At 33.6% G+C, this 25101-nt stretch overlaps 1 protein-coding gene across 1 annotated transcript in view; it reads left to right on the top strand.

The window, feature by feature from the left end:
• The window catches only part of SP2 (Sp2 transcription factor), an 870724-nt gene that overhangs the window by 72730 nt on the left and 772893 nt on the right, over nucleotides 1-25101 (top strand). The window contains exon 3 of the mRNA XM_044054737.1: nucleotides 13257-13268. Coding sequence (XP_043910672.1) covers nucleotides 13257-13268 — 12 coding nt within the window. The remainder of the gene's footprint in view (nucleotides 1-13256; nucleotides 13269-25101) is intronic.

Genomic DNA, 25101 nt, shown 5'->3' with positions numbered 1-25101 from the left:
CTCTTCTCCTTTACACTACTTTTTATGCACCCCCCCATATTGGGGCAAACCACCCACATGCCCCAAACTTATATATACCAACTCTGAGATTGCCATACCAAAGAGAAAAGGGAATATTTGGAGAAATGGCATCTCAATCTTAATATATGTAAGCCCATTCTTTCAGCCATTCACTCCCCGTATTTCATGACTCACTCTAGCGGGTCACAGCATTTCAAATGATTGCCTCTACTCCATCATCAGTGAAGTGGTTGAAGTGGTATGGGATGCCCATGACATCATCAGTAATATTTCTTTTTGCCATTCAGACAGTTGCTATGATTCATATATATGACACACATCTGACCTTTGCCAATGGCTCATGTGAAAGAACTTACAACAGGATTTTCTAATTGACAGGTTCACACACAGGTGGTTGCAGAGGCCAGTATATACAATTACCTTGAAGTGAGCAAACCAGCTATTATGTTGTCAATGTTGTGTGTTGCAGGTCATGTCACATATGCACTGTAGCTATAGATAATGACTCCCATCAGCAAACCCTCAGACCATAGTAGAGATGACATAGAAAACTGCCCACTCCAAAAACAGAATAAGATGTAATGCATTTTTGTCCACTGAAGGAATGTTTCTACTACCTTGATACATCTAGGGGACTGCTGTATTCACCAGAGACAGCAACGAAACCTTTGTTTTTGTGTACCATGTTGTATAACATGGCACTACAGAGGATGCTACAGCAGCAGTAATACATCAAAACATCCCAGCAGGGTCCTCCATAGCTGTAGGAGCAGCAGCCAAAGACCAAGGATCAGGGTGGACAGCCAGGTGATAAACAGGCAGCAAAAAGTGATATTATTCATAGGTTAGTACTAGGTTAACTGCCCTTCTGAGCCATTTTAAGCCTAGCCAGTTACCCCATGTGAGAATCAAACCCTGCACCTTGTGTCTATAAGGTAAATACCTTAACCATTATACCAACCTCCCACCACAACTAAAGGCAGAAGTAGGTAAAATACATTATGGCACTGGTAAAAATGTAGACTCTGGTCTACAACCATTGGCCATGATACAGATAACTCTCAAAAAATGATACATGCATTTCAACAACAAGGCTATGCAAGGGAATGTATTGTCTAGCTAGACATGTGCCATAACCATGCAGGTTGGGGGTGAGCAGATATCATGGAAAACCAGTGCTGCACATGGTAGTGCAAAATGGGAGCAAATGACCGACTAGAAATTATGCATCAGTCAGGGCATGGACAGATTATACAGGCAGCATGGAGATGACTGAACAATATGATAGCATGGCACATGGATCATGGTGGATAAAGATACAGATGATGTGTACCTCTATAATGGTGGACAAAGTGGATATCACATTTGTAGGTGGCCCACCCGAGTCCTCGGGCATTTCTGAATGCTGTAGCTACTTTCTTGTATCATAAGCTGACACAATGTTTTGTGGCTCTAGATCCATCACAGTCTCTCCAAAATGCAGGAAAGACACATATGATAGCCTCTTAAAATCAATCAGCATGGCTCTGTCATTTATGTGTAACGACCCGAAGCAGTTCATGCTGCCTAATGTTGTCCAACCTGCACATGAAGCATATCTGTCTATATCACCCTTCTGTGCTATTCTGCATATGGGAAAGGGTGGTTGCAGATACCTTCTACACACACCAGAAGGTGCAGGAACAAGAAGTCAGATGATGGGACTGAAGATGCAGAATATACCTTTTGAGGCCACCTGGTGATGTACAGGCCATTGAACCAGGTAAGGAAGGGCTCAACATTAAGGAGACATTGCCGTTTCAATTCCCCAAAGGTTAGAAGTACCAACATCAACAGTTATTTTTTTTGCCTTTAGCCAGAATGTTGGATATACAGTGCACTTCATTTGGAGATCCAGGTTCTGCATCCCAGTAGCAGAGTATCAATCCCGCCTTGAACAGACATCTATCTGCATGGGTGTTGGGAAAAGCAGTTAGGACAACAGCATATGTTGCCTTTTCAAATTCCACTAAGGAGAAATGGAGAAAAAGTGGCATCCCTAAGTCATCTACTCCTCTAAGAAGTTCATTGAACATACTATCACAAAGTGCTTGGGTCATACTAGTCAAAATATAGGCAGTACAGAACAATACCTGCTGTTGTCTCCATTTACAAGGTACCCATGGATTATATAATGAAGCCTAAAAACTGATGTGTAGTTGAGAAGGTCCTGTTCCCCACCTACGGTAGAGTCTCAGATAGGCAGCAGATGTCCCCCTCTATCATATTAACGCAAAGGTGGTAAATGTCTCCATGCCACACAATGAATACTCCAGATGATAGGGATACATCATCTGCCACTATCTCCACCATGTGTAAATATTTTGGTCCCTGCATCAGTCCCCTTATATCTCTTGCAGTAGACAATCTGTTGCTGTACCTTCTTGCATGGCATGTGCAGAATGTCCTTCATGTAGACGCCTTGAACTCACCTTGACATGATGATTTTTGGGCTGCCATTTGATGTGGACACCTCTATTTTTGTTTGGCTCCCAGCCTTTTTGCAACCATTTTAATGGATGTGCAGGTGACAATGCACAATCAGCTTGGTCTGTTCCTCACCTTCTGCTATGCATATAGTGCTAGCTCTTTTCCTGGACATCCCCTAATCCATGTATGTCTAATACATGTGGCATTTTTGCACTATCTGAAACCAATCATCTACAATCAGTACTGGTTTGTCATTTTGGAAATGAAATATCTTGAAGACTTGGACAGCAGTAGCAAGTCTGAAATACCTTTCAATTTCATTATCCATAGGTTCCAATCTGAATCTATAGATGCCTACATGTTCCTCTCTTCTCCTTCTCTCTCCTGTTTTTAAATAAAATGTTGTCATTAAGCATCCTAATGTATCAACTGGGTCCAATACAATCATAGAATATGACTTGTGATCCAGTCCATTAACAAAAATAAAAGCAAAAACACATGTCTACATAAAACAAATATCCCATTAATGCAAAATAGTTGTAGTCCACCCCATATTTAATGGGTTAGTATTTCATCTTTCTTTATAAAAAGGGGTAAGACAGAAAAAACTTAAGACACCAAAATACCTATGTCATATAATTCCATATTCTGTTTGCAACATATAGTTATCAATCCACTATACTGAAATTTGAAGTGCCACTTCAGTTTACTATATGCATATTAACTCTGAGTATATGAGCTTTATCCAGGTAGAATAGAATCATATTTCAATAACTGCCTAGAGGTTAATCGTAATGGTCCCTTACACTTTTCACATATGAAGAAAGGTAGAATGAATCAAAGTATCAGGAGGGCAACAGAAGTTTATCTTATTCTGTTTCACATAATTATCTAGGTCATCTACTATACATTTACCTCAATCATTTATATATATATAGGTGCATGAGTAACTTTAATGAAATAAGCCTGCCAGGGATGCCATATACTTTTATCAACTCCCACAGTGGTCAGTTTTGAGAAACTGCTGACAAACTGAACAGACTGATTCTGCTACTGTAGTGGGTTTCTTTCCAATATCTAAATGGAACCTACCAAGACTAAACATACAACCGTTATCACACATATATTGTGTGCTCATCTTTGAACTGAGGTGGGGCTACACCCGAAAACAAATCCTGTCATTCTTCTCTGTGTTGTAGTTGTATTTTAGTCGATCAATAGACTGTATTAATTAGTATTCCCATGTACCCAAGAAGACAGGTCATGACCAAATCATATGTGATAAATCTGCTTATATGGATGAACAATGACAACTGTAGTGTGATGAGGACCAACTGCATTTATAAAATCTGATAGGTGAATGCTGACATATGTGTATTAATTTAAAGATAGTGAACTGATACACACTATGAATGAATGTGGCAGTGTACACACTTCTTACTTTTCACCATTACACCTGCTCTATTGGCATATTTAGCATTTGATTATAGTTTTCTACATCAAATTCAAAGCCCTCCTGAGTAATATTACTTGACTCTTTGTAAAACAGAATGATTTTCATGCCTTGCCTGTGCATTTGCATATTTATCCTCCATTTTTTTCATGAAAGGAAGAATAAGGCTAAATTGTACAGCATATTTCATATTTGCAAATACTACCACCATTGCAATGCATGACCTTGAAAATCAGCCACTAGTAGGCCATTTATTTTTGCTTTATGATCTCAAACATCCTGTATAAGCAACTTTACACTCTCAGCCGAAACATTAAAACAAAACAAAAAAACCCCCTAGAGTCTTATCCATTTCTAAAGTATCCAACCCTGCATACTCCTTTCCAAAAAGCCCCTTCTCTAGAAGCCATATTCTAATTCCACAGTTTTATCTCAGCCCACTTTTCCCGAATCCTTGGGTCAATTTCTTTAGCATAATCTTAACTTTTCTTTCTATCCCATGATTCCTTTAATATTGAATATTCTATATTTATCCATAGTGGTCAGGAGTGCAGTTTTACATATTGATATTTTACAATGGTTCATGCTAAAATTTAAAGTCTGTGAAACCCACACCCCCATATATCACTGACAGTATTACCTTTTTCATATTAATTCTGTAACAGGTCCTGTCCCATAAAAGATCTGTAGATAAAGAATGAAACTTTGACAGATATCTTCTTTTATGAAAATGAGGAAGATACCTAAGCAAAGACAGGATTTTATGGAAGATGTGCATCTTAATTATCTGCACCTTCATAAAAAAAGGAAAAGGTGGCTTTCTTTTCACTGTGTATCACTCAAGAGTGTCAGACTATTTCCCTGACTGTTAGAGGAGGGTGGGGTAGAAGTAAGCACAATAGCTAGTCACTCAGCATCTGCTTAAGTGACATAATGGGTCTCTGTATCCTTCGTCCTGCTAAAACTGGAGAGGTGGCATGTCACAGATATGTAACTTAATCTCATGCAGTGGAAGATATATTATTTTATGTTCAGCATTGGGAAAAGACATCTAGCAGACCACTGTTTACATCAGCTGAAATGCTGAGTTGTGAGTTAGTGTGTGTGTGTGTGTGTGTGTGTGTGTGTGTGTGTGTGTATATATATATATATATATATATATATATATATATATATATATATATATATATATATATATATATACAGAAATATATAATTATAATGCATTTTATCCTTTGCTTCAGCTCTTAATTTGTTTAAAGTAAAATGATGCATGGGTAAATATCACTGGTACCTAAGATTCTGCATGTGTGGGCATGTGTTTGTGTAGAAGTGTGCATATGTGTGCATGTGCATGCATGTGCATGTGCACATTGTGTGTGTGTGTGTGTGTGTGTGTGTGTGTGTGTGTGTGTGTGTGTGTGTGTGTGTATGAATCTGCACATGTATATATCAAATATTAACACAATGTATATATCTACATTTTGGATATAAAATACATCCTCAGACAGCAATCATAGCAGGAGGAATTATTTTACAAAAGATATATATACATATATATATATATATATATATATATATATATATATATATATATATATATATATATATATATGCATAAAATACATGAAATTAATAATAAAGTAAATCTAATTTAATGGATTGCTCATTTTCTAAGTATAATAATGCATTCCAGGATTGTCATTATGGGGGAAACTTTCCAGGGGTAGAGTGGCCCTCTATCTCTGTCAACAGGCTTCCCAGCTCTTCTGGGTGTATTTCTTCAATAATACCCACCTTGTTAGACATTATTATTTGTTTAATTTACTTCAGGGTTATTGTAAAATGCTGGAGGATTGCATGTTGAGACCAGCCATTTCCACCTGAAATTTTGGCCTAATTTGAGTCACTTCCATTTTCCCATGTCAGTTAAATCACATCTAGCAAGATGCCATACATTCACAGGTAACAATAAGCAGTCTATTAAAATAAATTCCCTCTGAATTTCTGTTTTCAATAAATACTTTGTTTATTCATAGAAACTGTGGCTGGCTATATGTTGGGTGTGGGCACAAACTGCACCAAAAACAAACTGCCAGTCTCTAACAGTGCCTCATCTAGTATAAAACTCAACCATTGTCAATAACATCCAGTCAGTAGAAGATACGTTTACATGCTCTGAATGTGCATAAATACATTGCTATTTTCACACTAAATGCAGAGATTCACCAAGTTATAAATGTCAGTGTGATCAATATTTTTGTACTTGTTTTCTCCACACTAATTATTACTTCAACAGTAAGCAATATTTAATTTTATTATTACACTTTTAATAGTAGATTGCTTTATTTGCAACAAAGCAAATGCTGCTTCACTTTATATATCCAGTATATCATAATATCATACATGTCTTACATGGCTAATCAAAACTTATTTGCTCTATACTCAGTTATTCATCCGCAATTGGAAAAACCTAACAGCGTTATTACATGATACACCTAAACACATGTAGTCACAGCTTAACTACTTTCATGCAACTGTTAATTAGCAAATATCAAACAAAGTGGCTTTGTAGACAGGCAAGCCCTGTTCCCCCTATCCCACATGTGGGAAGCACCTCAACCACCACACCCTCCTTACTTTTTATGTTCTCACTGCAAGACTGCTGCAAATCATTGAATACAACCAGTTTAATTTTTAAATAAGATGCTGCACTTTCAAAGTACACATCACTCCTATGTTGAATATGTAAATAAGATAAAATAAACAAACTCTCAAGCAATGTCAAGGCAAACAAAAACAGACACTATGGTTTTGAACAAGTAGAAGAAACCCATGTCAAGTTAGACCATGTTAAACCAAAGCTCAGACAGTCGAATCTCTTTTGTTAATCTTAGTGAATAACATTCAAATAGCTAGAGAGTAAACTTCAATGATTTTGGATAGTTACAAGATTTTCAAATGCATGAAACCGCTGTTATACAGATGTTGCCCATACTATTTTGGGGGGCTCATACATTGCATTCTATAAATATATGACTTTCTGTCAAAAAGATAGGAGTTTGGATGGAATACAGAAAAAAAATGATAAAAAGTAAAAAAAAAAAAAGAAGAAAGAAAGTAAAATCAAAAATAAGAAAACATTAACAAAGGATAACATGGTGAAAAGACAATGTGATACTGCACTTCTCACTCTTCTGTACCTCCAGAGGAGCAATGAACTTCCTTCTGTTCATGTCACAGACTACCTCTTTTTGTGCATCATTAATTGGCAATCAGTGTCTTGGTAGCTGGCTATAAATAGTACCCCTGACTCACACTCTGGGAACTTTTCATAAAGCATATGATTTTCATGGCAGGCATGTTTCTGGGGTTAGTAGTTACATCATACAGTACAACAAAGAGTTGTTGCAGATGTACCAGCTTCTGATCAGTCTCTGCTTTAGATTCAAGATGCATTTAATGCATGCATTTTAATAAATCTTAGGGTTTTCGTGATATATTAGAGGACAAAAGAAAATCCAGAAGCAGAAATGCCTCATAATTTCAATAGCAACAGCTATACTAAAAATAATATCTCAAGATGTAATGCAGTTGACTGCAAATAATTTACAAGGAACGGCTTATGGCAAATCATTGGCCAACATCTCATTTTCTTAGTGTAAGACCAAGAGGCCACTGGAGGAAATATACAGTTATATACAAGAATCCACATGACACATCAAAATATTTGATAACTTGATTTTGCAGTTCCCCTATTAACAGGGAAATAAGACCTGCCAATCTGCTACCCCAACGATACTCTAAACTAATGTCTGCACATCTGAGACATCAGTTTCCACATAAATTCCACAAATGTTAACAGGGAAACTTGAATTAAAATCTCAGGCTATTATAATGCATCAGTGTTCAATGAGTTTTATAATAAATACAAAAAACATGCTAGAAAGACTCTTTAGCTCACTAACCAACTCATCAGAAGATGGAATATAGACATGAATGATGACAAGATGTTTTATTTTTCTACTTTTATTTACTAAAAAAGTGTAAGATATTTGGAAACTGGTAATTAGATTAAAAATCTAGAAGGAAAGCAGCTAGAAGCTTAAAATATAGCATGCACAATTCCCTGCAATAATTCAATAATAAATGAAATAGAAAGAAGGAACCTTTTTTATTTAACTATCAGTAAATGAATAATATATATATATATATATATATATATATATATATATATATATATATATATATATATATAAGTACTTTAACCATAGTATAATAACATCATATTGGGCTTGAGTATGCTAGGAACCACTTAAATTTGTCTTGTAGATTTGGTTATAAGGATGCTATCTACAAGGTCACATGAAAGATGAATAAAATTTATATGCACAATAATATATAATGCTATGAGAAAATTAACAAAAAAATGAATAAATTTATTTGGTGTCTGAACAGCCTACCTTCAAATAAATCATTTTATCACACTATGTCAGCATGTTTATTTAATATTGGAAACAGATCATGACAACTATGAAACATTTGTTAAATGTTAAACAGTTCCCTGTTAGGTTTCTCTATTCATTTTAAAGTTATATAACAAATAATCCATGGGAGCAGAAATGAGGAAAATGTTGTCATGTACTTATTTCATAAAAAACCCTTTCTTAATCCTATTAATTAATCGTTGCCATTACAGACTAAATCATACCATAATCCATACTTTTCCTATTCTTCCCTGAACTGTTGCTTTATTAGCACTGCACTGGGGGTATTGCCTATATATGCTTTAACACATAACGTATGCCTTATGGTTATTTAATTCAAGTGATTACAAAGGTAATACTGTTTTCATGGGACTGAAATATATGCAAGGGTCACTGTGAATCATCACCATGTCTGTGGCTAACCATCATGACCAAATCTACATGAAAAATGTAAGTGATTCCAAACATACTGCACACTCAAGCACAATATGATATTATTCTGCAATGGCTAAATTGTAAGAGCATTGTATAAAAGTCAAATATGTAGTAACTTTAACTGCATAAAGGTAGATACCTTTCTTCTACAGCCATTTGATTAGTCTGTAGGAAACTTAAATGAAAATTCTTACTTTTAAAACCTGAGTCTGTTTTACCAGTTTCATAGTCAAAAGATTTCTGAAGTAGTTACTACTTTCTATGATCAACAGTACAATCTGCCATGTACTAAATGGGGAATAAACCCTCTTGTCAGGCCCATAAACACGACATTTTCCACTATTTCCTCATACAGCCCTTTCTGGCATAATTGATCACCTAGTAGCTTGTTTTCTGACAATGCAGGAATGATTTTAACACTACACTAACTATGTAATGGGCTGAGTTTCTCTCTGCACTAGTCCACTGATAACATTGCTGTACAGAATTATTAGAAACCTGTTAGAAAGGTATATCATACTGCTTCAGACAGTATTGCTTTGTGTGTGGACGTACCCTACCTGATTGAGTTAGTGCTATCTCAGGTATATGTTAAATATTCCAAACCATCTATTGAAAAGAGTAGGGATTCTTTATTTCCATAATTGATAATTATATACACAAACAATAGTTATTTACATCTTACTTATTTAGAATATAGATACATATTTTTTAATGTTTACAATGTATATATACACTATTTGCAAATCACATCTTTTTACATTTAGCGTCATCATATAGAACACATCTTCTTCTTATTATTATTTTGGCTTTTCCTGGTTAGGGGTCGCCACAGTGGATCACCTGTCTGCTCATGATTGGCAGTAGAGTTTTACGGTGTCGAGCCAGCAACCTTCCATGGAAGGCACACACACACACACACACACACACACACACACACACACACACACACACACACACACACACACACACACTCACACCTAGGGCCAATTTAGAGTGTCCAATCCACCTACAGCATGTCTTTGGGATGTGGGAGGAAACTGGAGCACCTGGAGGAAACTCACGCAACCACAGAGAGGACATGCAGACTCCACATAGAAGGCACCCCAGCTGAGGATTGAACCAGAGAACCTCTTGCTGTGAGGCGACGTTAACCGCTGCACCACCGTGGCCGCCCATCATATAGAACACATACTTTTTCAAAATTTTGACTTCCACTCCAGTTTCCACAACCAATACCTTATTTTTTCAACATCGTTGCAAAGTCCTATTTTTCAATAAACATAATTTTATTAACTCTCTGATTCCATATCAACCTTAATATAACAAATATCTTTTTTATCAAGACTTTCAGCCTCTTTCTTAGTTTTGTTTCTATTAAAACCCAAATCCGATTATATCCATGTTTAAATTGTTCACATCTACATCTTTAAATTAATTTCTTATCTATAATCTTTCTCCATAATGTTTTTGATCTTTTACATTCCAAAATAACATGTTCACAAGTTTCATATTCCTCACAATATAAACATACTCAATCTTTTATACTTTTATATGGCATATTCACATTTACTGATAATTTTAGTATAGACAGTCTCCATAAAAAATCCTCACTTTCTATATGTCTTTGACATCTTTTCATTCTTGCAATAATAGCATTTCTTTTCTCAGTGTTTAATTCCTTCCAAGGATATATCCTATAATACTTTTCCATAATCTTATCATACCATTATTTTCTCTTATTATCAGTTTCATTCACATTTATTTTCCCTAATATAATCTTGTCTTGATAATTTTTAATTTCTTTATTATAACTCCTCCTTTTTCTTGAACTAAAAAAAATCAGTCATTCAGTTTTATATTTTAAAGTTTATATTTTCTTTAAGAATGAACCCTCATTTTCTTTTAAATATTTCATCACTGTATAGTTTATTGGGGACATATACTCTATATTGTTTATTAACCCTAAACCTTTTTTTCACTTTTCACATACAAAATCCCTCTTTTTTACAGGGTTCAACCTTGATCCCCAAATAAAAGAAAGTATTATATTAAAAACATCTTTCTCTTATTTTAAAGGAAGACTAAAAACACCAGCTAAATAAGTAATATTTGCTAATACTATGGAATTTATTAAATAAACATTATCTTTTAAAAGAAAGCCTAAAGAACTTCTGAAACACACATGCATGTGTTTTATTTCCTCTACATTTTCTTTACATATGGAATTTACAATTTCTTGTTTCCCAAAGTTTATCCCAAGGATCATAATTTTATCCTTATTGAAATCAATTCCAGTAATCCTTCCTTTAAAACCTAAACACTGACTTTTTTCTTTATTTAATACAAACCAATAATCTAGATGGTTTCTTGCATTTGTTTTATCACTGTGTCCATACTTACTTCATTCTTTGTTGTAATGATAATATCATCTGCATAATTTAAATAAATGGGCAGTTTTATCCCTTCATTTGAAATATAGCTCATAACAGCCATCTCTTTATTCATATACATAGTCATTGCTTTCATTACTAACAGAAATAATGTACCATTCAATGGAAAACCTTGTCTAATAACCTTTTCTACCTTTATATCTTCACTCAACCATCCATTTAGCATAACCTTCACTATGGTATGCTTATATGCTGACAGGCACACATTTTTAAGCCTCTTATTTATATTATATATATCAAAAATATCCCATAATGTTGAGTGGTGAATTGAATCAAATGCTTTCCTTAAATATCATACTATTACTTTTGTCTGAACATTTCTAACTACTATATCATCTATTTATCTAATTATTAACAATAAATATTATTCTTTTTTACTTTTATGCCAAACATATGTTCATTTACATTACTTACTTAGTCCTCCATCCTTTTTTGTAATATTTTCATAAAATTCTTATTATCTGTATTATTTAACACAATTGGTCTCCAATTCTGTATTTCTTCATTCTATCCTTTTTTCCACATAAACCTAATGATACCTCTACATAGCTCTTAACACCTGAAAACTTTTTCTAACCATTTGTTTAATACCTTTATAAACCATTTATTTTGATCCATAGTCTTATTTTTGAACATCTTATATTCTATCTATGATGTCCTCTTGCTGACTCTAAATTCATTAATTTTATTGCCTGTTCTAGTTCCTCTAGTCCTATATCTTTTTCTAAGTCCTTATTCTCTATATCAGGAAAAGTATGTGTCTTCCACTTTTTCCATGTCTTTATTCTCTGCTCTTTAAATACTATCTTAATATGTTCTTTTACTACATTCATAATCTCTCCTTGTGTATTATGCATTCTGTCTGAAGAATCTTTCATTTCACTCAATACACGGTTATTCTCTTTAATTATTTTTCTAAAATATGGTGCAATTTCTTCTTATTTTCCTTTTAAGAAATATTTTTTGTACAATAAATGTCTTATCATTTTCTTATTCAAATCATATAATTTATGTTCCTTAGTAAAAAAAAAAAATCATCATTCTTCTCTAAACAATCAATCGTAGCATTGTTTTAAATTCTTATATATTTTTCCATGTATATCTTCTCTTTTACATAACTTTTTTTATATTTCAGTTTAAAATGTAACCACCATTCTGACCAATCTTTATAAAATTATTTCATTTCTACATGATCTTGCCATAATGTTAGAACCTTTTTTTCTCCCTTTAGTATTCCATTTGACTTCATTTATTCTTTTTTTACCTTTCCCTAGTTTTATATAATCATTGTTCCCCTTTATCATAATCCAAATTGCCTTGTGGTCTCAAAAATGGGTCTATATTATATCAGCGAATGTTTAACTTAGTGAACGCTATATAATAGACCTAATATGTCGAAATACCAAAATGCCGAACACACGAAACAGCGATTTTTTTTCCCAGGGAAAAAAATCACTGCTCCATTAAAAAAAAAAACACAAAATAAAGTGGGGTGCTTTGCCCCTCATATCCCCCCATGTGGGGGCCTGTGCTCCTCACCCCCTACTTAAATATACCAACTTCGTAATCACACCACAGTGGAGGAAATGGCAAAGTCCCGAAAATGGCCCAGTGATTTTTTTTCCTTGGGAAAAAAATTGCTGTTCCGTGCTTTTGGGATTTCGCCATTTTGAATAAAAATGGTTGATTAAACATTGTTCACTATTTTAAGCATTCACTGATTTAAGAGGAACCCTGAAAAATATGTTAATAACATTCCTTGTTAAACTATTACTAAGCTTTCTGACAATAAAAAAAATCTGTTTCTGTAATTTTTCCCCTCTTCTATACATGCATGTCTCTAGATTCCACATTTTTAACTGTCCATATTTTATAATATCCTTTACTATTTTGACATCATAAGCCTTTTTGTTTTGCTGTCATAGATTACAATTAAAGTCTCCTACTACAGTTATGTCCATGTTAACTACTACATATTGTATTATCTTTCTAAACATCTCTTCCATCTCTTTTTAATTACATATGCATATATTGCAATAATTATCATAGCATGCTCCCTCCATCTTAAAAAAATAATAGTAATTATACCTGCTATGACAAAGGTGACATCTTTATATAAGTATTCCAGAGTAGATCTCTTTCTCAAAATTCCTTATCACATTTTCTTAAAACTATTGACGTTTAATGAGAAAACTTTACACATACTTCTACATTAAATAATGTGTATTCATCCTTTTCCTTTTTTCCTTTTTAAACTCTTCTGTAGTCTTCTTTTTCCTTTCTCTTACTCTTTTACCAATAAAGTTTCTCTTTTGTTTAACTATATTCCATTTAACATCATCATTCTAACTTAAACTTGACTCTTCTTCTTCTTCAGTATTATCTATGTTTAAAACTTCCTTCACTTTATCTTTTTGTATCATTTGGTCTCCGTTAGAAATATTACTATCTTGTTTCCCATTTTTTCAACTTCTAATTGTTTTTCTATAACGTTGTCCTGTTTTCTTGTTCTTCTACTTCCTCTATTATGTCTGACACTGCTTCATTTTCTTTTTCTTTACACTACCCCCCAGATGTCCCACCTTTTTTTTTAATTTATAACATTTAGGTTCACAACATTTCGCATCATGTCTTATACCCCCACATGAAAAACATTGTCTTTTTTCACATTTGTTAATTAAGTGATCTGTTTTCCACACAAAAAGCATGTTTTTGGCTGCACCAAATATCTAACTGGGCCTCTATCACCTTCAACATTAATAACACTTGGAAAATGTACAATACTGTCATTTTCCAGTTTCAATATCATATTACAATCCCATGCCCCATCCATAAACCTCTATTGTCATACACTTTTGATAAATTCAATACATCATAACATAAATATACTAAATGCATTTTTTAAATATCTTTTTCCACTTCAGTTCTGAATCGAATATTATTTTATTTCTTTGTTTCCCTAAACGAGGGCTTAAGTACATATAAGTTCCATGGTGCAAAGTTTTTCTTTTGTTCAAATTCTTCTATAAATCTTTCCATTATGTGCTCAGTCTTGAAAATAATGTCATAAAAAGTCTCTTAATTAATATGGATAAATGTTCTTACCTCATTAGTTTTAACCTTGAGCATCTTAATAACTTTGTCCCATGCCTTATATCTCTCCATTTCTGTATCTTCCTTCTGTTCAATCTGCACTTTAAATAATCTCTTTTTCTTCAAACTTACTTTTGTCTCTTCTTTCTTACCATGCATCCCTCCTTTACCCATTTCTGCATAACATTTTCTCTCACCCTTCATGCCTTCACTCTGCTGCACTTCTTCATTCTGTATCTTGTCCATCATTTCTCTCCATGAGAAGTCCTTACCATCTTCTGGCTCACTTTCAGTGACCAAGCCTAGCAATATATCATCCCACACTCTTCCCGACTGAAGGGTTGTAACAATACAACCGTGTGTTGCAACTTCAGATTCATACAGCTTCTGCTGAAACAACTCTTCTGTAGCTACCTTCACTGCATCCACCACATTAAGACTGTTTTAAAAAGGTTTGGCTGCTATTTCCCCCATTTCCAACACCCCAGGTTCTTCTCTCAGCCTCTCCGTCACCCCTGATTTATTCTGCATTAACCTTAACATATCCACTGTTTGAATAACAGCACCATAATCATCATCCACCTTGCCATTCTCTTCTCTAACCTCTATTTTTGCTTAGAGTAGTTTCCTTCTTCTGTGAACTGCCTTTGTGCCTGGAACAGAAGCAGGAAGCAGAACATGCAACACACAAACATATCCCCATATGGAAAAAAGTAGGGTTTTTATTGATATATGCATTACATATTACTTACGTATTTACATATTTACATTATTTACATCTATTTACAAATCTACATACATTATAAACTTCAATTTAAGCATTCACTCAAAATTCTTTTATCCACAAACAAAACATTATTTTCTTCAGAATCTTTGTCAAAGTGCATTTTCCATTGTATTTAATTTCATTTAGTCTTTTATTCTCTACAGTCCATGAAACATAAGATATTACTCTGTCCATTTTCTTTACTTCTTCCTGTTATCATGCACCATAATAGCCAAATTCGATTATGTCCATATTTATTTGCTAAATTTTAACACACTTTTCACCCTATTATGTTTTCAAATTTCTTTCCACAAATTATTAACTCTTTCACATTTCAAAACACATGCTCAGTAGTCTCAAACTCTCCACATATATTACAAATTCTATCTTGCTTTTTCTTGAATGGTATATTTGCCTTAACTGGCAATTTTCTAATAGACAATCTCCATAAAAAATCATTACATTCTTTAATCTTTTTATAGTTATTATATCTCATCATTCTTTTTATAGTTATTATATCTCATCATTATGATTTTTTTCCTTATCTATTTCTAAATCTTTCCATGGTTCAGTGCAATAAAATGCTTTCATAACCTTTCTTTTTTTTTTCAAATATGTTCTTTTTTTATTTTCTATAACACAATTTTGTTTTGGTACCCTTTCATTTCTTCATTGACAATGCTTTTACTTCTTTTTTAACTTGCATTCCTTCCCACAATTCTTTTCCTTTATAATATAGTATAATTTATATTAAGTATTTATTTCCCTTCATAATTCCTTTTAATACTTTATATAAAATTAAAGATGCTGCATGTACTATTGTGTTTATTAAACCCAAGCCTCCTTGCTCTTCTTCATATATATATAATCACTCTCTTGACAGGATTCAATCTAGAGTCCCATATAAAAGAAAATAATCATCATTAGTTCCTTTGTGTACTTAATAGAAATCATATAGATATTAGCAACATAGACATTTTTTTCCTGTTACCACGGTGTCCAACATGTGTGCTTTTTTTCTCTATGAACATCTATATAAATCCCCCCCCCAAAAAAAAACAGTCATATCCTTTACTTCTTTGAGTACATTATCCCATTGTTAATGTCTGTATTCATTCCTTCCAAATAATATTCCTAATATATCTATATATTTTTCATTGAACTCAATACCTCCTATCATACCTTCAAAACCAAATCTTTACTTTTCTCTTTATTTAAACGTAAACAATCGTTTTAATTTATACTTAATTTTTCAATCACTTCTTCCATCTATATTTTATTTTTAACAATTAATACAATATCATGCACATAATTATGCATTATTGGCAATTGTATTTCCTTCATCATTTTGTATCCACTGCTACTTGACATTTTAATTTCCTTCAGTATTACATATATAACTAATGAGAAAATTACACTACTAGCTGGAAAGCTCTGCTTTATTCCACATTCTGTTTTCATTAATTCCCCAATTCAGCCATTTATATTTAGTTTCACATAGTAACATCCATAAACAGATTTTGCTACTTGCAATATTTTTTGCTTACATTATCTGCTTGCAAAATTCCCCATAATGATTTATATTGAATATTATCATAGGCTATACATATATCCCCTATCATAACCTTCACTTCTACATTTTTATTTATTATATCACCAATTATTTCTCTTATAAGCTATACTAACTCTTGACTTTCTTTTCCTTTTTACTGAATACATTTTGGTCATATATTCTATCCATTTTTGTAACCTTTTTGTTATTATTCTCATAAAAAAATACAATCCATATTATTCAATGTTACAGGTCTCCGCTTTTTTATCTCCTCTTTATTTCCTTTTCTAAATATAAATTTTATAACTCCTGTACATATCTCTTTCTCTTTAATTCCAGTTTCTAACCATTCATTCATAACTTCGATAAAAATTATTTTTGCCACTCCTTCGTTTCTTTATACATAACATATCCAATTCCATTCAGTCCTGTTGCACAATTCATGTTAATATCTTTTAAAATTCATTCAATTCTTTCATAGTTATTTTTTGTTCTAAATACTCATTATTGACATTATTTAATTTTTCACCTTTATAAATTTGTTCTATGTTTCTTCTCTTTTAACAAATAATTCTAATACACATTCTTTATTTTGTATATCCCTTCTGGCTGTCTTATTTGCTTACCTTCCTTATTTTTTAAGTATCCTATTGTTTTTCCTTCTTTTATTATTTTGTTCAAATATGGTGCTACTTCTTTCTTTCTTTGTAAACAATATTCTTGTTTATATAACAAGTTGTTAATTTTAATTTGTCATTTTATATATTTCTTTCTTTTTCATAAAATGACTTTTTTCTCTAATAAGTCTTTTAATGTTTCTTGACTCAATATCTTATATCTCTCTTTTTCTTTTATTCTTGTCTTCCTTATTCATTCTAAAAATAGTTTTTAAATGTTTCTTTAAATGTAAGACAAAAAACAGACTAATCCTCATAAAACTCTCTCATATTCATATGATTTTTCCAGAATTCCATAAGTTCTTTTTTCCAAATCTAATTCCTTTCCATTAAGTCTCTTTATTTACTAATCTATATATATATAATTGCTTTAACTATTTTAACATCACAATTCTTCTTTTTTTGTTAACTTGAAATTAAAATCACCCACCACTATAATGTCCATATTTACACAAATATATTCAAGAATGTTTTTAAACATCATTTCTCTGTCTTTTTTGTTACATATGCATATAAAGCTAAAATTGTATACACATATTTTTCCATCTCAAGTCTATTACCATAATTTGACCTAGTTCTGCTATGGTTACATGTAATATTTTAATGCTTTCTTGACATAATATGCATATGCCTGAGCATGTTTCTTTCCCAATGTTCCAAACTACCATGCCATTCCAATGTTTTTCAGTTTGTGTTCTTTTTTTCCTCTCTTAATAATCTGATTTCTTCTAAAACAATATCTGCATTTACTGCAGCACACCATTGTAATATACCTATTCTCCTCTTAAGATTTTTCATACTGTTCACATTTAAAGCTAATATTTTCAGCTTTAAAGAACAGTTAGTAAAATAAAATGTGCATCCCTTTCCTTTCTTATTTTCTATAAGTAGTATATTTTTGCATTTACTTTTCCTTTCGTTAACTCTTTTCCCTGGTCAATTCTTTCTTTTTCTAACTGTGCATCAGTCAGCTTCTTCCTCATGTCTCCTCTGTTTCTTTGTCCTCGTTACTTTATGTAACTTCATGTATAACCTCTTTCAAACACAACTTTTTTGTACATTTTCTTTGATAACACATTCTTCTATCTCTTTCTCCTGTATAACTTTATTTTCATTTTGATTTACTTACACATTCATTTCACATTCTAGCCATGAATGACCAGTACTTCCACATTATTTTGCAATTTAAATCACATTTTTTGCATTATGCACTGTTTTACCACATAAATAACCTTTTTTATCATATTAATTGATTAAATGAACATTTTTTCCACAAAAAAATTACAAGTCTTTGGTTGACCCCTGTATTTCACAAAACCCTTGTAACCATGAACATTAATAATACTAGGTACATGCATAACATTATCATTTTCCATTTTCAGTATTACTCCACATCCCCATCCCCCAGTCCATAGTCTTCTTTCATCATATATTTTTGTAGTGTCAATTACTTCTTTACATATAGTTAACATATGTTCTTTCAGTTATTTTGCTTCACTTCAGTTTTGGATTATTATTCTTTTTTTTTTTTGTCTGGAAAAAGCTTGTACCACATATTTTGGCCATGGATAGATATTTTTCATTTACTCATATGCACCCAAAAAAATTTCCATGGCCTGCCCAATCTCAAATACCAAGTCATAAAAAAGTCTCTTTATTAATTAAAATAAATGTTCTTACCTCTTTTACTTTGACACCTAGATGTGTTATGACAGAGTCCCAAACCTCTTACCAGTCCAAACCTTCTTTTTTACTGCTCACACATACTGTTTACTTCTTTTTTGTTTATTTTATTTTTGTTTCTTCTTTGTTCCTTCTCCAACAGTTTGTGCATAGTCTCTGGAAGTTTTTCTGGCACAGTCTTTTATTCTCCTTTGTCTTCTTCTATTTTTCCATGATGTCACTCCATGAAATTGCTGCTCGACTTTCTGTCTCACTTTGGTTTATCATTTCTTCCAAATAATCATCCTGCACCCCCCCCCCTCAATTGGAAGGTAATAATTATGAATTTGTCAGAGGTAACTGTCTGTCCTTCAAACAATCTCCTCTGAAAGTTTTCTTCTGAATCCATTTCTGTTTCAGCTACAATCTCCTTTTCCTTCACAATTTCCTTTGTCTCCAATGTCAGTGTTTTTTCTGCACCCACATCATCAGAAGAAAAAAGACTTCTGGTAGCAATTCTAGCATTTTGACTACATTATCAGCAACTTTCATTCCAGTTTCAGTGCAAGCTGAATCAGACATTTTATCTCCCTGTTTCTTCAGCCACCTCAATGCCTGGAACAGAAACAGGAAGTATTTTGTGTAACATACAAATATTTACCCCTACTACCAAGAGTAGGGGAAGCTTCCTGATGCTCTGGCCAGGTCTCCTTGAAAAGAGACTACTAGACTAAGACTAGTGAGACTAACCTGGTGAATAAAGGATCTCTCTCTCTCTCTCTCTATATATATATATATATATATATATATATATATATATATATATATGTGTGTGTGTGTGTGTGTGTGTGTGTGTGTGTGTGTGTAAAGAATACTGTTGGTCAAATGATCAGAATATCAGACATTTGCAATGCTGGCATAATCAGTTGAAGAGCCATTTGACAGAAGAATGCTGGCATTACTTACTATAAAACTGCGGTGCAGTTGGGATCGGGGACATTACCCTTACTCAACTGTACTGTGATCTCAGCATTGGCATAGATAATTAGGAGGGGGTGTAGGGTACAGGTTAGTGTTCCTCATGAAAAAAAAACAAAAACATATTCCAATTTTTTTTGTTTCAATTAACTGATGTTGAAACATTTATTCAACCATTTGCCACTCAAAAATGTGGTTTTCGATTGAGTGCCACCTATAGTCCATTCAGTGAATTTTGGTCAACAGATGGGTAAGATCAACTATCCCCAGGGTAAGGGGATATGCCATTTTTCCACGGGCTGAGCAATCTCTTGTTTTATATAATTAGCAAGGGATGTGGGAGGTGCAGCTCCCCCCCTGCAAAAAACACTGTTTTTTGTATTGCATATTCTAAGGATTAGCCTTGCAGCATGCACTGTAGGGTGTTGATGTAATATGCTTGTGTTAAGCACATTGATGTTTATATGGGTCAACTATTCATAGTAGGTGTATGTGTGTGTGTGTGTGTGTGTGTGTGTGTGTGTGTGTGTGTGTGTGTGTGTGTGTGTGTGTGTGTGTGTGTGTATGTGCATACAACCCTTAAGGCACTTTGTTAGCAGATGACTTGATAAGGGATAAATCTCAATTACATAAGAAACAAGTACATATACATAATAGGCAGTCTTTTCTTAAAAGTCAGCATTAGTTGTATCTTGAATTCTAGGTTCCCAAAAATAATTCAGGTTAAAAACACAGTTTGATGAAATATTGCTTTTATATGTGTATGCACAGAAATGCATTTCACTGTATTAAGGGTTCAGACACCACATATTACAGAGAAAAAGAGAGGTATGTGTGTATGCGCTCATGTGTGTGCATGTGTTTTAAATATAAAAACATATAGAACATACAGAGATAGAGAGACAGAAAGATGTGTGCTTGTGTGTGTGTGTGTGTGTGTGTGTGTGTGTGTGTGTGTGTGTGTGTGTGTGTGTGTGTGTGTGTGTGTGTGTGTGAGTTTGCGTGTGTGTGTCTGCTATATTAACTAGCAATGGTGTGTTTTCATTAGCTGTGAATGGTGTTTTTTATAAGGTATTCTTTTGAATCATTGTTTTTCAAAATTATATAAATGAATGTTACAATATTTGAGCAAAGATTTTGATTTCTTACTTTTAAGTTTTTGGCAGACCATTAAAACAGAAATAAAATTAGCATTTTAATGATGCATATGAACGTAGATGATACTTGGTGGGTAAATCTAAAATGAGTTCTGTTATAATTGCAAAGGTCTGAGTTTATTGAAAGAATATTTGAAATTATTTCATGCATGTCTGTCAGTAAATTGGTTTATAAATAATTATACACCAGCTTACTCATTTTCTAGTCATGACAGTAGCTTACAATGAGAAATGAGTTTTGCTGAGCATTTAAATCTTAAAATGCAAACCTACCATAATATTACATTTCTGCTTACTCTGTCCATTTAATGCTCAAGGTTTGCTGAACTGTCAGGTATGTTTTGTGCAAAGCTAATTATATCTTTTATTATCGCACATCCCGTTTTCCATTTTTATTTTAAGAAAGATCTGCCTTACAGATGTCATTGGGTATGTCTGTACACCAACAGCTCTTGTACAGTAGATTTTTAAAAAGGCTCCCATGTTATATAGGTGCTGGCTGATGAGGTCACAGAGTAATTAATTTACTTTTATTAATGACTATAATACTATTCCTACAATTTACTGGTGTAGAAATTCTCACATGGTACAACCTTTTTTTATTAGAGACTCGTGGATTAAAGCTCTGCAAGTATAACATCTCTAAATTGAACTAACAAAGATGTCAAAACAAATTAACACAAGGCTAAAACAGACAATTGTTATAAATGTATTTATTTAGCACATACAAAAGTAAGGATGAATGTGCACATGGTAGATGACATGACAGAATATGTAAAATAGAAGAAACTGAAAAAGTGCTAAGAACAATTGTTTGCATATATGGCTCTAATTATGCAGACTCGGACAGCATAAATGTAAAAACAGTATCAGCTGAGAGAGCAGGTAACATAGCAGCAGTAACATTAATGGCCTACTGGCTTAACTAAGATTCAGCATCTTAACCAGTGCACACTAATTATATGTAGCAGCTGATACAGACTAAGATGTAGCTCGATGTTTAAATTAGAGAAAATAGATTAAAAACAGAGGAATAATAATATATTCAGCAAAAGTAGTGTCATTCATAACCTTGTGTCCAGTTAGTACCAGTATAAGCTCTGGTTACCCATAATTCTGCACTGGGTAAGGTAAATTAGCAGAGAATGAATGAAGGATAAAAGTGGGCAATAGAAGAATAAAACAGAAAGTGTGCAGTGTAAATATAAACAGATGTAAAGGTCCATGCAAGAAATAATTTGATAAATGGAGGTCACATTATGTAATTATGCCATTCACTTAAAGGCATTATTGGTGGAAATGTATTGATGTGGAAAAGGACTATCATTAATTACTTCATATCAGTGTACACTGTAACTTCAATGCAGTGTAAATACACTTGGCACACTGATGGGTCCTTTCAGCTGTCATGCTGCAAAACTAACAATCTTTACTAATATGTTTAAATACAAAATAGCAGCAAACAGTGAGCACAATTAAAGCAAAAAAGGACAAAGAGAATACTAAGGACATTTTGTTCTATCCACAGTCACTGTAGTTTAGTCAGACATGATATTATACACAGAACATGGAATTATGAGGGGAAAGAAGTACAGCTATGTAAATAAACATATCATAACAGTAGATGATCGAATGATCACTGCTGCAGTAGCCTTAGCTATATGGGCTATATCCTGCCAAGGATATAACATCTGGCCAGCTGCCAAAGTTTCAGGTCACCTTCCATGCACCCAAATCATCATTCAACTCAAGCTGAGTTGCTTAAAGAGAGGTTTGGGTGCCAAGTCATTTGGAGTTTTCATGCCAACAGACAGGGGGAGGCTGAATCCAGAAAGGAAAATGCTTGGAACAGCAAAAAGTAAATGTCCTCCCCCTTGCATAAACAACACACCAAAAAAGAAGGGGGGGGTGGGAAGGAGTAGTTACCACAGCAGTGATCCTTTGAACATCTACTGTTATGCTAAGTTTACTTTCACAGCTACACTATGGTTATCATCACTGCTGCAGTAGCCTTAGCTATATGGGTATATTACCCTAGCTTCCTACATTTGGGAGGTGGAAGGAGGAAGGTCCTGGAGCACATGACAATATTCCCAGAAAAGCCTGACCCAGACCTAGAGAAGAAAGCAAGTTTTTAATGCCTTGTAAATATATGTTTAGAAAAACAAGCTGCTGCTTCTAGAAAACTTTCAGAATCCAACCCTTTGGAAAATGGCATAGATGAAGCCAAGGCCCTAGTAGAGTGGGCTTTGACCCTGCCTGGAATAGTTTTGCTGTTGTGAGTATAAGAAAAGGTAAACTAGCCTTAGACAACCATTTAAAAATAGCTGATTTTGACACAGGTTGCTCCTTCTTCTTACCTTCGCAAGAAATAAACAAATATCTTCTTTCTTACCTTCAGATGAAATAAACAAAGATCTGAAAGAGTGAAAGCTGTCAAGATGGTGACTAACTGTTTGGAGATATCCAAGTTATGGGGCATCCTTTCTCCCTCATTTTTTAGTTCAAGAAAGAAAATGGGGAGTTAGATAGTTTGGATTAAAGTAAACTCAAATACAACTTTAAGTATAAAAGAAGAATTAGTTCTCCTGAGTCACCATACATGCTTGCAACTCACATAGTCTTCTTGCAAAGGTCAGAGAAATCAGTAAAACTTTTTCCATGTTAAGAACCTCAAGTCAGCCAGGTTGTTTGGTTCAAATGGTGCAAGTTTTAGCTTCCTGCATGCAAAATTAAGATAACAAGAAGGGGCCTCCAATTTACTTGGAGGCCTCTTATGCAAAACCTGTCCCAATCTGGGAAGGAGGAACTGGTTCTATCTCTCATGGATCAGCATGTGATAAAGGACAGGGGTAAATAAAAGAGTGTGATCTGATGGATGAGGAATTACCTCTGAAATGGAGGGATTTCTTGCCTATACCATCTGTAATGTTGATAAATTAGGTAACCATTTGATATATTGAGATTCACTAGAGTGAGTTCCAAAATGCAAAGACTGAATGGCTTAAAGATCAGATATACATATACTAAGTCTGAAATGTCATTTCTCAGAATATTCCCTTCTCTCTAAGGTATGGCAAAAAGAAGGTTAAAGGAGAAGAAAGAGTTATGAGATTCGCTCTTGACTGGGGGTTTTTGGCCTTTCTTTTTTTTAGCTTGTTGGCAGTTGGCATTTCGAGTGCTGATATTTCAGTTCGGAGCCAATGAATAATCTTCAGAACCCACTTGTCTGAAACTATCTGTTGCCAAAGAGAAAAATGGAGATTCAGACTCTCTGGAAAGGAAAATGGATTGTCATGCTGGAGGTGGAACAAGATCCCTTATATATTATATATTATTTGTTTTATGTTTTTGTACTGGTCTGACAAAGTGCCTTAGAGCATGAAAGTGCTAACCTTGATTTTTTACCATTTTGTTTTATTAAACTTGTCCCGTTCTTATCAGCTGTGTTGGTTCATTTTTTCAGACTTTTACACATTTCATTTATTTGTGAAATGATCTTCAACCACCAAGATTGTTTTATTTTTCTTGAAGTAACCTTCAGGCACCACAAAAAGGAAAACTTGAACAATGGTGTAATAAAATGGATACATTTGCAGCAAATACCCCTTTCAGAATTACCGCTGCATAGCACTAAAAATTCTAAATTGGTTAGAAATGCACCATCAGTATATGGACAGCTTCTTACCACCTGTAGAATTATTCAGTATCCATATGCTGGTTGGGCAATAAATACCATTTTACAAATCTATGTTCCCACTTGGGCATTATGAGCCAGTGACCAAAATCTCCTCTCTGTCCACAAACATATAAAATCTGCTGGCCATGGTCTGTGCTCATACCATGTTGCTAAGGCCCGGAGCTCCTTACCTATATTCTTTAGGTCAGTACCCACCCT

The sequence above is a fragment of the Protopterus annectens genome, chromosome 13.part0, assembly GCF_019279795.1.
Source record: "Protopterus annectens isolate FY-2018-M chromosome 13.part0, PAN1.0, whole genome shotgun sequence".
Taxonomy (NCBI): domain Eukaryota; kingdom Metazoa; phylum Chordata; order Ceratodontiformes; family Protopteridae; genus Protopterus; species Protopterus annectens.
The sequence above is the reverse complement of the archived record's forward strand: the minus strand, read 5'-3'. Positions and strand labels throughout refer to the sequence as shown.